At 34.3% G+C, this 13,974-nt stretch overlaps 1 protein-coding gene across 7 annotated transcripts in view; it reads right to left on the bottom strand.

Moving 5' to 3' along the window:
• Positions 1-13,974, bottom strand: part of ASHH1 (SET domain group 26) — a 103,461-nt gene that overhangs the window by 24,715 nt on the left and 64,772 nt on the right. For all 7 annotated transcript variants that reach the window (XM_089829169.1, XM_089829164.1, XM_089829165.1 and 4 more), the window contains 5 exons: positions 6,621-6,777; positions 5,742-5,828; positions 4,484-4,568; positions 4,226-4,319; positions 3,771-3,969 (listed from right to left, as the gene is read on the bottom strand). In XM_089829169.1, coding sequence (XP_089685295.1) covers positions 3,771-3,969; positions 4,226-4,319; positions 4,484-4,568; positions 5,742-5,828; positions 6,621-6,777 — 622 coding nt within the window. The remainder of the gene's footprint in view (positions 1-3,770; positions 3,970-4,225; positions 4,320-4,483; positions 4,569-5,741; positions 5,829-6,620; positions 6,778-13,974) is intronic.

Raw genomic sequence — 13,974 nt, 5'->3', positions numbered from 1 at the left:
TACAGCAGTTTTGATGTAGTATGGCCCGGTATGTACCAATACACAGAAATTAACTTATATCATATCCCAAGATCATCCTCCAACTCATGGCTGAATGCAAACTACACCTCTACAAACTTCTCACCAAATCCAATATAAAAATCGAATCTCTCAACTAGAAAACAGAAAACCTTGATGTATGATGTATAACCTGAATGCAAGTGCCATTCGAACTCCCAGACTAAATCTTTCAACTGTGTAGAGACTGTTGATCATGAGGGTTTTCATCCTCACAAACCCTTGAAGATTGCCTCTCCAAACAATTCTCAATTTACAAATTCAATCCAACATGCTCGAAATGAAATCTCAAAATTCCTTTATAACATCCTTAAGAGAGCCCACACGATATGCCAGCCAATGTGGGATAAATAGAAATACTATTTTTTCCTATGGGCTCCCAAGTACCATTAATGAGGGGAATATTTAATTGATATGGTAAATTGATGTTGTTATATTCTAGTTAAATATTCCAGTAAACCTTATTGATATGGTAAATTGACGTTGTTATATTAAACAAAGCAGATGAAATCTCCTTATATAGATTTCCAAAGACAATTGTAAGGTAAAGACAAAAATAGAAGCTATCTAATAAACCGAGGACTAAATAAGATGAACATCAAAGAAACATCACTAATACCCTCCCTTAATGATTATCGTCTAACCGTTGTTTTTTGGGCACAAATCCTTCAGACCCTCCCTGGATCTACAAAATGTAAATGACCAAGAAGCCATCCAATCTGATATTGGGTAACAAAAGTATTAATCATTGTAGCCAAAGATACCAAGAGGAAGCTGAAACCACAATTTTGAAAAAAATCATCAAACCCTTTTGCAAACATGCACTACACCCCAAAATAGACTACAAGATGATTTCCTAAGAACTTTTGCAGATGAGTGCTACCACTCAGCACAGATTGCAAAAAGCCGTAATTTTTGAGGTAAAAAATCAAGCAAACTAGAAAATTAAATCTGAGGAATAGATCAAAGAATAGAAAATTTTTTTTTGAGGAAAAACGGTAAAATCCAACATATAACTAGGGAAAAATTTATTATAACCCAATAGATGATTTTTGAGGGAAAATTTATTAATGACCCAACATATATTTTTTGAGGAAAAAATTATTAAAACCCATCAGAAATTTTTTAAGGGAAAAAAATTATGAAAACCAATTAGAGAAAGCTTCATGTGGCAAAAGACAACATTTTGCATGGTAAAGTAGAACAGCATAAGCAAGCAACATGCAACTCACAAAAAGCACATGCAACAACAAGCAAAGTACATGCATTGCTCAAACTTGGAAGTCACGCGATCAAAACTCTCAAATAAGTTCACAACGTTTAGCAAAACCATTCAAAGACGAACCACAAAATTTTCATAAAATATCTCCAATGATTTTTATTTTAACAAATGAAAAGACGAATTTCTGGAAAAAATTCCAGATCAGAAGAGGCCTGTTTTTTCCTTAAGAAATGTTATTTTTATTAAATCATCAACCCACTCTGATACGATGTTATGGTGAATTGATGTTGTTACATTAGACAGAGGAAATGAAAGCTCCTTATATAGATTTACAAAGACAATGTTTGTAAAGAAATAATTGTAAGCTAAACATGAAAATAGAACTATCTAATAAATTGAAAACTAACAAATATGACCTTCAAAGAAACATTACAATTTCTCTAATATTTATTAATTATTGATAAATAAATAATAATATCATATGATTATTAATATTGATTAAATTAAATAATTACCACGATATGATGCTATCAATATATTATTGATGATACTAGTCTGACCCGACTGACTTACTATTAATAATAAGTATCCCAAAACCAAGCCAAAACCCCTCAAATTTGCCTACAAGTTTGTCTAGGCCAAAAATCCTCAAGATCCTTTAAATGTCTTGGTTAGCCTACCAAACCAAGGAGAACTAGGGTGAACAACCCCCCCACACAACATGTGCTAGAAAGAGGACATTACAATTCAAAATTTAGATCATGGCGAAAATGAAACTCCAATGCTAGTTACATATCAGTTGAATTTATCCTAAATGGTCCAACCTTGTGTGAAATTGAATCTCCCTTTGGTGCAAAAACATAAATTATAATTATCAATATAAATATTTTTATTCTTATAATATTAACACATTATTATTTTAATCTTTACAAACACTTCTATTTAATTAAAATATTAAGCTTATACCTCCTAGGCCAAGAGGAGAAGGTAGCCTATTGCCTACATATTGCTTGTCCTCAAGCAATGTTATGTCTTGGGGCAATGATCTTGTAAGGCCATGATCCGAAATCATCCTTCTCTACCCTCTTCCTCTCATCCTCATGTTGTAATGTTTTTCTTCAATAGTATCCTTGAGCAAAAAGTCTGCTTTCAACAGATCAATTGCTAAAATTTGATTCAATAGCTTCAATTCCTGCCAATCTTGAATAGTAGCTATTTTGTATAGTCAGTTTACAACACTAGTACGTTTGTAATGCATTGAAAGCCTTTTCCACCAACAACCACAAACAGAGGTATGAGTGTCAATATATTGATCTTTGTCATATTTGTTCTCTGCACTAGATTTTCTTGATCCTGAATTACGTGACCTGCTCTATGATATTCAACTTGTCTTTCAGATTGATCCAATTGCAGTTTTATTGGAATCTTTTCTTTAGATTTGCATTCCCATGCTTATGTAGGATATTCTCCTTTGTTTGCAACTTCAATTTTTGTTTCTTGATTTTAATCTCTATATAATATTTCTACTAGAAAAAGTGTTTCATGCAAGTAAAACTATTGACCTTTCTCAAAAACTTCTCATGCAAGTATGTTTAATAACCTTTGACAAAAAAATCTGGATTTGAATGCAAAATTTGAAATATCTGAATAGCAAGAATAGAACTCATTCCCAGTTGGCAAAAATAGTAAATTATAATTCTCTGTTTATACTTCTCAAAGACCAACTCAGAATATTCAACAGAAAACATCAAAAACTCATGTCTGCTGCAATATCCTCAAATTTCTAACATATACCTGACACAATCAATGGAATCTTTATTACAGAATAACGAATTACACAAATACCAACTGTAAGGTTGCCCAAGCTTGAGTTTATGGAAACTGAGGAAATGGAAATAGAGTTTGAATGCCCAGTGATCCAATTGATTCAGGTCATGATTCTAGGTCCTTAAGTACAATTTCTTTAACTTGAGCACATTTTAAAGCAGTCTTCTTATTGCTTTCATGGTGTTAAATGACACACAAAATGGGAAATCCAAATTGTAGGCCTTGAATGCACTGACCACAGTATTCTCAGGCCTTTTGCACCTTTCTTAATACTAGAAATCACTCTGTCTGTGCCTTTCATGGGTTTATGAACTTGCAACAAACTACCAAAGCATAAATGTGGATTTTGGAAGTCAAGATTTATAATGAAAGGTCCTACCACAATGAAGCAAGAGAGAGAGAAAAAATAAAGAAGCTTACAGTGCCACACATAAAACCGTAATCCGAAGATAACAAGGCCTGGCTAACATATACAATTGAATATAACTCAATCACTCAAGGTTTCTAATAAAAAATTGAAACATTGCAATATTAACAAACAAAAATGAAAATATCAATAGCAACCTGTGATTGTATATTCATGTTTAAATCATGTCATAAATCATAAAATTCAAAATTATGATAGACTTTGCAAAAAATGAAAATATAGTTCTAATTGATTTACCTGGAAACCACGAGACTTGGCCCCAAGAAATCCATAACAAGATGGTGCCCCACATCGACATCGGACCTTGGCACCACCATACCACTCAAAGTTGTAATCATAGGCCAACTCTGTCCCACATCGGATTTCCTGTTTTGCAAAAATTCCAACCCTGATTTCCCCAAGCACCGTCCACTTTCGAGTTTCACAATTCGGTTCACTGCACTATCCAGAAGTGAGTAGGAATTAGTCCTCAGGTTGACAAACTCACAACTAGTACTTCAAAACAGGTAAATAAGCTTATGAGAAAAAATCTTATAGAAAACACGAATAATATAAAAGCGGTATATAACTTATAAATTTAAAAGAAATAAAGCACAGATGTACAAGATTCCATGTGCATAAGAAATTATTCTCCTGTCAGATAGGATGAGCTAGAAAAGCAAGATTGCAGGGAAAGCTACTTAGCTACTTACCATGAATGGTTAATGAATCGAGCAATGCTACCCTTTCTGGTGGCATCAATTGATTCAAACCTATCAAGGGATATGATAAATGCATCTCTTAAACCTGCAAAAGATATTCAGCAGAATGTAGACATCTTCTAAAAAACCCATGCAAAATCCCAAGTCATCATTAATCTGACTTGATGTTGACTACAAAACCCATGTAAAATCCTGTAATTGTGATTACTTTGTTTTAATCTGGAGAATACCATTTAAGTTTGATTCTACCTGCTGCTTCATAAGCCTGAGATCTCCTCCTTGCCTCTTTGCAAGAAATAACTTCACCACAGTACTCTATAATAAATTGGCCAGCCTAGAAAATGCCATTTAAAGAATGATTCCATAAATGACAAAAATAGGAGACCTCTCTAGATATAAACACATTAATCATGCAAGATGATAAGGATAAATAATTTCCTTTTATATTATAATACAATTCGAAAAAAAATTCAAATATGAAATTCTTTCAAATCACATGTAAACAAATTACGTAATAATAACATGAAAACAGCAAGTCCAACCTTGTCAAGGATTGAAGTATAATGTCAGAGAGGACCTAAGAATTTCCTCTCAAACTGCTCAAGCAATTACAACATCACTAGGAGAATTACACAAAAAAACTGCAAGTGTAAATGGAATTCAATTACACAGGTTTTTAATTGGAAATAAAAGGGAATGAACACCAAATTTTACCGTAAATCATCAAAAAGTGACAAAACAGTTTTTTCAGTAACCTGTAGTTTATCCACAAACCCTAGGTTTAAGACTCTACATGACCCAGGCGCTGAAAAAATGGTTACTTGCATTTTATCCCTCTTTCCCTTCCATTATACCACCATTAATAGAGACAAAAACACATTAAATGTAGTCAGTCACATTCAATTACTACATAAGACTAAGTCCTGGTTTCTTACACAGTGTAGCATCGTAGACAACACTAGTATGGAATAACTCGAAATGGTAAATATTGGCACATGTGATGAAAAACATAATTGACAATCTACATAAATGATATTTCTAAAGAAAAAGACAGTTTCAAACAATAGAGGCACTTCACACAAACAGAGAAAACAGAAAAGGCAAAATCTGCTACAGTTTTATTAGATGGCAATTCCACACTTCTAAAACCTCAGAACCCATATGCTTATCCCTCACTGTTTCTAAAGCTCGTCATGAAAGCAATAGGGTAAATTGGGAGATGAATAGAACTAAGTAAGAACAAGAAATAGTTTTCTGTTTGTGGGGAAACTGTTAGAACTTAGTACCATCATCAAGCATATATGTTATTAGTTTATACTGAAAATAATATTAATATAGAGAGTAGGAATTAAGTTTAACCCTGTCAGTTCTCTCCCTGCCATCAATTGCCACTTTAAAAGAAAAGTAATCTGCACTTATGTCTAACATGAAATAGGCAGTTAAAAGGTCACAATAAGATATCAGACACTCGAGAAAAAAATCCACTTTCCTTCCTCATTTATTTTACCTTAATATCTTGGTCTGCCATTAGTCCCCACCCTCGGCCATCTGTCTTGAATAACTTTGACTTTACATATTCACAATGTTGGAACCGCTGCATGAACAAAACATTCTAGACAATAAGAAATTCTGAACTGAAAGCAGATTATAACAAGGAGTTTAGTATGAATATAACCGGGAGATTTATCAGTAATCAATGTTACAATCATAATTGCTTGATTTTATTCAAAGAATCAAATGTACATGCATAGGTAACTACATTGACGATGTTTCCTAATGAAACAATCGATAAGTGAAAACAAAATTAGAAACTATCTGAACAAACTAATATTACAATATTGACCAATAAATAAATAGATATGTGAAGATTATAATTTATTCTAATAATCAACTGAAATCCTACCCTCCTGCTATGATGATCCAGCACATATACCATGCATAAGGATGGATACAATACCTAAAGGAGCCTAATACTTTCACATATTCCTTCCTAATAGTTCTTTAGGATCGGAAAAAGTCTCTAGTCATTGCCAATAACTGTTGAGAAAAACCCTAGATATTTCCAATTTATGAGATCCTTATCATCTCCCAAGTGATAAATTTGTTTTGCGTTCTACTCAATGGAATGAAAAAACAAATGATAAGCATCAGACCTCTACGATAACAACAAAAACTTCACAGCAATTATATGGGCCAGGACTGGAATGCTTGAATCTTTACATATCTAATGTGGTAATAGAATGATATCTAATTATTATTTTTGGCTTCAATTTGCTTACTAATAAGTAGGATAAGATCAATGCAAGCATAATGCAAATATTCACTACATCAACATCAATCGCAGAATCTATGTACTAAGCAATATAACCAAACTAACCAAACTGACCTGGTTTTTGCAGTGATCTCCACAGGGGCAATGCCCAGGAGTACACTCTGTAGACGTCAATACATTTAGGCACCTCTCTCCACACATGCTCTCAGAATCATCAGGTATGTATTTGCAATCACATACAGGGATATCCTCCTCCTTCTGTTTCTTGTGCCTATATTCAAATTTCAACTAAATAATATAAGACCAATAAATATCATCATATACTTATAGACAATTCCTTACTGTGGGCTTCAACTATGCAATATATAATTCCATATAATATTCATCAGAACAATTATAAAATGACTATATTTGCACAAATAAAAATTAATAAATAAGTAAATATCAAATGGTAAAAGATATCCGCTTTCTAAACTCCTTTCAAATTCCATTTAATAGAACAAGACCACTTACTCAGATACTCGGTCAATACATTAAAAAAGAAAGAAAAAGTGGGAAAAAAATTATATACAGGATTTCTTAATATAGATGCCTGCATGATATCCCTCAAAATCACCTTAGGCTCTAAGGGAGAAAAAGAATTCAACAGTTTTCTGGAATGTGTCCAACAATAACTTCCTTGAAAATTTCACAGACAATATTGGAACTGAGGTCACAAAAATGAGCTGTAAAGTGTGGAATATAGAGATCGCTCATTTTCATTGTTGGAAAACAAAAGCATGATATTGTATCACACTAAACATATAAACACTAAAGAGAAATTATGGGAAGAAAACAATGATGGTTATCAACAAATTTATATCATTTAACTAAACCAACATCATTAAAAAAGGACCAACAGAAAGAGTCGATTCCCGTAAGGCGCAATCTAGGCCAGTGCTAACGATAAAATTTGCTTGCAAAAATTACTTAGGCATGGCATGAGGAACAAGCTTCCTCCATTACAAAGAGAGATTTTAGTTCATTGCACACCAATAGAAATGTTATAATTACTGAAAAATACAAGAATATTTACATACATATAAAAATTTGTAATGTCCCTTTTTGGTTTTTACTTAAAGTTGATAATAGTTTGTCAAAGACTACAATTTCAAGAAAATTTACTCAAAACTAATCAAATTGTGAATTGTCTGGAATCCCTCAGCTTTTCATCCCTAACTCAACAGTGACAATACAAAATGATTTCATCTTTAGCTTGCCAAAGAACATGAAAAGATTTTTATCCCTTCATCTCATAGCCCACCATGGAGGGTTTTCTCACTCTTCAACCCAGTTTTTTGTTTTCATCCAAATTCCACAAGAGCATGAAAAGGTTTCTGTCCTCCCAATTCTCATGGGCTTGGGGAAGGGATTCCGTCCTTTCTATTTACAAGACACTGCCTTGAATTCAAGACTGATTAATCACTTGATGTATTCACTAGATTATTTCTGGTTTGATGTTTTTTATGAATTGTCACTTAATGAACTTCTGCTTTCATTTACTGCTGAGCATATTTCTCACTTGATCCATGAAAATGAATTTATGTGTCGATGGTTGAATGATGCATGTTTGAATTGTTGATGCTTGAATATTTTATCTTGAATGATTGTTGTTTAAATGATTGAGGAATTTCATTGATTACTGAATTGTACGTTTTCAAGATGAATTGATGATTAATATGAATTTGATGATTGTTTCTTGACCTTTGCTAATTGATAGTTTGCTTGATTTCTTGAGGAATTGATGGTTGATGATTGCTTAAATGATGCTTCTTTGATTGATTTCCTCTTTATTGGTGAAAGAGTTGGCACATTTCACAAGCATTCAGTCACCACCCTTCATAGGAATTCACTACCCTCCATTACTGCCTTTGAGACTACTATTTATTTCCAAATTGATTCCTTCATTGCCAATTTGTGATTTATGATTTCCTCTCAGAGGATATTCTCTTCAAAGGAAATGATCTCCCCTTCATGTTTTAATCATGATGGAGTCACAACCTTCACAATTGTTGCCCTTCGAAAGGGGGTCCAACATTTCATCCTTAATCGTTGTCTTGACTCTTGATTTTATTATTATTGAGTTCTTTTAGGAATCGCTAACCATATTACTACTAATTTACTTTTATTTAAATGCTTTTAATATTTTGCGAATCTTGGTGCCACCATATTTAAAATTGTTAAAAACAGGACAATGATTGTACTAACAATGAACTCTTAAATAGAGTCTACAAATGCTAATAATAGTGTGAACAAAAAAGCAAGGTTGTCTTAATGAAGACAATATCTATTAATAGAAATGAATGAGCAAACAAAAAATAAAGCCTAAATAACCATTAACTAAATTTTTGAAGTACTGAGCTAAATATAGCGACCTACTAAAAAATACTAAAGATATATTAATACCCTTAATGGTCATTTTATCAACTACACCAAGGTGCCCCTAAACTTGACAAACTTTTCCAAATGGAGAAACTTGGTGAGGATGTCTATTGTGTTGTCCTCAATGCATACATACTGCAACATCATAGCTCCATCTTTGACAAGCTAGCGGATATTGTGACAATGAAGGTCCACATGCTTTGTCCGTTCAAAGGAGACTAGATTCTTGGCTCACTGTACAACTCCCTTATTATCATAAAACGAGGGAGTAGGATCTGCTCGAGGCATATGCTAGTTAGCAAGCATTCAACAAACCTAATCTGTCTAACAAGCTACCTTAATTGTTCCTTTGTATTCAGCTTTAGTAGATGAGAGTGATACAGCCTGCTACTTCTTGCTAGTCCATATGACTGCACTTGTGCCTGAACTTAAAACATATTCAAAAGTAGACTCTTAATCATCAATAAAACCTCCCCAACCTGACTTTGTATAACCAATGAGCCGAGGATCTTGACTTCTGCAATGCTAATGCCAAAATGAGGAGTGCGCTTCACATGTCATAGCACATGCTTCGCAGCAACCCAATGTTGAGCCTTGGGGGCTGTCATGAAGCGAGAAATATAACTAATAGCATAGTTGGTACAAGGTCTAGTGGCAGTGAGATATATAAGGCTGTCCCGTAGTTGTTTAAATGTTGATTCATTCTCCACTCATGAATCTTGTTTAGCTGAAAGCTCCAGTCCTTTCTCCATAGCTGTAGAGATGGAATTGCAATACTGCATCTAAAATTTGTCCAACAAAATTTTGGCATAATTTAATTGAGATATTAAAATGGAAGGTATCTATGTACCAAACTACTACACCAAGACAATAATGGAGAGCTCCCAAATCTGTCATGTCAAATATCTGGCAAAATTTTTGTTTGGCCTTCTCAATAAATGTGTTGCACTACCAATAATGATTAAGTCATCAACATAGATAACAAAAATCAAAATCTTACCACTATCATGTTTGACATACAAATCATAATCATAAGGACTACATCGAAACCCTTGATCAATCAAACAATTATCAACCTTGATGTACCATCCACAAGATGCCTGTTTGAGGCCATACAAAGCTTTTACCAATTTGCAGACTTGATGCTTTTTACCTAACACTCAGAGGTTATGCCATGTAGACCTCTTCCTCCAAATCACCATTCAAAAAAGTACTCTTAAAATCCATCTGATAGATGTGCCAACCAAACTGAGCTGAAAGGGCTAGGACAAGACAAATGGTACTCATTTTGGTAGTGGGAGCAAATGTCTTCTCATAGTCAATGTGTGTTTAGCTACTAACCGTGTACCATCAATTTTATACTTGACCTTATAGACCCATTTGCAGCCAATGGATTTCTTCCCTGATGGAAGATCAAACAATATCCAAGTGTTGTTTTCCATGAGACTCTTATGTATAGCTGTCATTGCATATACCCACTCCGATATACCCTTGGCCTCTAAATATGTTTGGGGCTCCAAAACATTTTGAGTATTGGCCATAAAAGATAAATTGAATGTGGTATGTTGCTTGCTCTTATTTCGGGAAAATCCATTCTCAACTAGTTCATCATCATGAAAAGATCACCAATGGTGTTGGCCCACCACATGGGCCAAAGAGTAGAAAAACCAACATCTATTGCAGTAGGAATGATAAGACTTGGAATCACTAGATGTGGAACCTAAATATCCTTCAAAGGGGCTAGTGGCACAATGTGAACTATAGGCCTCACATCAAGAGAACCGAATGGAAGACAAAAAACTCCATCTCTAGAGTTTGTGAAGGTTGATCCTCAAGATTAGAAACAAAGGAAGGCTGAAATGGACCTATATCTTTGTCAACCATTGCCTCTCGACAGAATATGTGACTTTCGACATCAACAACTATCAATCGATATGCCTTATGTGTATCATTATAGCCCGTGACATCAATTTCTGAGTCTTGGAGAGTAATATGTTACGCTTGGCAACTAGAATCCAAACATGTGTAGGCAACTAGAAGCCAAAAAGCTTCAAATGACTTATTTTGGGCTTTCGTCTACACCAAGCCTCTTATGGAGTCATCTTCTTAACGACATATGTGGGAGACTAATTCAAAAGATAGATGGTTTCAAGGACTACCTTTGTCCAAAGAAGCTTCTTTGGAACATTGTGATGCTCCAACATTGAGAAAGTAATCTCAAAGAGGGTACAATTCCTACACTCGACTATACGTTCCTATTATGGGGTGTAAGGTGTAGTAAATTGATGCCTAATCCTATGTGATGCACAGACAGATGAACAAAATTTTGCACCATTGTTGGACCAAAGAGTGATATTTTGACGTGTCAAGCACCTATGATTTATGCTAGATAAAATACACCAATATCTTCCTACTCAAATCATCAACAAGACATAGAATATACTTGCAACTTGCAACTAATGGAGTATTCATGGGCTGACTAACATTTGCATTGATCAACACAAATGATTAGATGCCCTCCAAGCATTATCATCTCAAAGAAAAGTCCAATGCTTCTTCCCATTTTAAAATGCTCCACAAACTCTATAAGCCAACAACTAGACAATCTCTTATAAATTGAGAGAGATAATCGATATCCAGATGCCCATATCGTTGATGTCAAAGATTGTTGATCGAAGCACTTTGGTTGTCATGGCCTGCTCTAAAGCATCACATGTATCAACAAGTCTGTATTGACCGATATCCTCAAGGTCAACTGTAACTATAGATTGAGACTCCCTGTCAACAATAGTACAATTGTATATACTGAAAACAACATCCAACAAAGGAGAAATAAGCATAATCTGACTGACTAATTGTCTGATAGTAGATTCAACTTCATGCCTAGAACAAAGTATATGTTGAGAAATGCCAATGCCCTCCCACAAAGTGAAATCTATATGTTTTTTTTATCGAATCATGTATACTCCTCTCCTCCAAAAACAACTGAATCAAAGAAGAGCGTGAAATCTATGAACCAATTCCAACGAGATTTGAAATGTTGAGAGGCATTAGAGTCAATTTACCAAGTTGAGGATGTATCATGATCTAATGGGCATGTAGCCATGAACACATAGGAGGTAGGTTGCTCCTGATCAGAATGTGAAACAACTTGGGCCTCTATTGAGACCCTTTCTGTAAAGACCATATGACTAAAAACTATTTCCTCCAATCTATCTTCAGGAGACCATATTGGTGACAGTGATTACATTGAACAATTCCTTTTTAGATGAAGTCAAAGGTTTACATGACCCTTTATGTTGGGCAGAGTAAGGTTTACCTTTATTCTTTCTAACGCTTTAGTTGTGAACGCCACCTGTTCAAAAGAGGAGGAATTGGCATGACTTCCAAACGGTTGCTTCCATCTATGTTGTTGCAAAAGCTTGTTGCAAAGATTGGAGATGATCAGGGAAACACTAGTAGCATTGATATTGAGTGTCTCTATAAAGAGCTCATAAGATGGGAGTAGCTTTTTTAGCTTGATCACTACTAACCTTCTTCCATCTTGCATCCAATAACCTCTAACTGGGCACATAGATCTTTATTTTTTTTAGTGAATGTACCTAAAGATTTGTCTTCTCATCCATTATGATAGAAAATTTAAAAAAATTAAGAAAGAAAGCATGGCTTTTGTTGAACGTCTCATAAAGATCCTTCAAGATCCCAGATTTCATAGTTGTTTTACCAAAAGGCATCTAAGGGAGTTGATCATCTATAACTGAAAGTTTAAGCAACATGACAACTTCCCAATTACATTCATTCCATTTATTTGATTTGACTAAACTTGAGTAGGACGTGCCTCTGTACCCAAATCAATCTTATCAAGACAACAATATTCAAAAATGGTCATGTTCTACTTCCAAGTGTTTTAGTTGTAGCCACTAAACTGTTGATTGCCTTCCAACATTATGTTAGTCAAATTTGTCATTGCTGAAATGAAGGTTATTGGCCAATCTTGCAAAGACACAAAAATTGAGGCCAAATGAACATGTTGGAGAATAACAAATTCGATGAACCTGCAACAATATTTTCAGGAAAAAAGAAAAAAGAAAAAAACCTTTTTTCAAATACAAAGAAACCCTAAGAAAATTAGGGATTAAAAACACATATCCAAAAAATGTTTACAACAAACCCACAAACAAAAAAATAAAATTACCAAAATATATTCCAAAAAATTGGTGGTAATAAAGCCATGGGAAAAAATACAAGAAATCTCATAAAGAGTGGACTGCCAAACACAGATCTAAAAGCACCATGTAGGTAGAAGATAATTAAATCACCACTTCTAACAAAGGAATAAAGTAAAAACTATTAACCCCTTAAAACAATTGTGAGTCCACCAAACTCAAAAAAACCCCCAAAACATTCTAAAGCCACTCGATGGTAGACTTCTTAAAAAACCAAATGTGAAAGACCAAAACAAAAGGCTGCAGAAAAAATTGTATTTTTGTGTTTTTTTCTGTTGGGAGGTTGATATAGCCTGAAAAAGACAATAAATGTAAGAAGAATAAGAGCTGCCAAAAGGCATGTTCACAGGTGGCAAAAACTGCTAGAATCAAAGTTTGTAGAGATGGAAGATTGCAGATGTGGGCATAAGCTTTTCCTGGCCCAAAGAAAAAAAAACAAAAATCAAGAGTTGACCTGCAAAAAAAAAGAGAAATATCCAAAGGATCCCATGGACTAGCACAAGTGATTGGGCGTTGTTGACTAGGAAAAAGGAGGTCAGACACAACTAGGGATGGCAACAAAAACTGTTAGCATGAATGCTGATGCTATGGGGGAGCATTGCAGAACATTGATATGATGTACTCATGACTGTGTTTGTCATTGATGACAACATAGTAATAAGTTTGTAAAGACTGACAGAGCAGCAGACTGTGATTTTTGTATATCTATTAATGCACAGTTTTCAACACATACTACAGTATGTCTTTGTTACAATGGTAAGTGCGCAAAACCTGAATTGACAATGTACGGAAGATATTATTGATCTACAGAGAACCGCATG

Source organism: Cupressus sempervirens, chromosome 5 (genome assembly GCF_028749045.1).
Source record: "Cupressus sempervirens isolate cs-2001-9-10 chromosome 5, ASM2874904v1, whole genome shotgun sequence".
Taxonomy (NCBI): domain Eukaryota; kingdom Viridiplantae; phylum Streptophyta; class Pinopsida; order Cupressales; family Cupressaceae; genus Cupressus; species Cupressus sempervirens.
The sequence above is the reverse complement of the archived record's forward strand: the minus strand, read 5'-3'. Positions and strand labels throughout refer to the sequence as shown.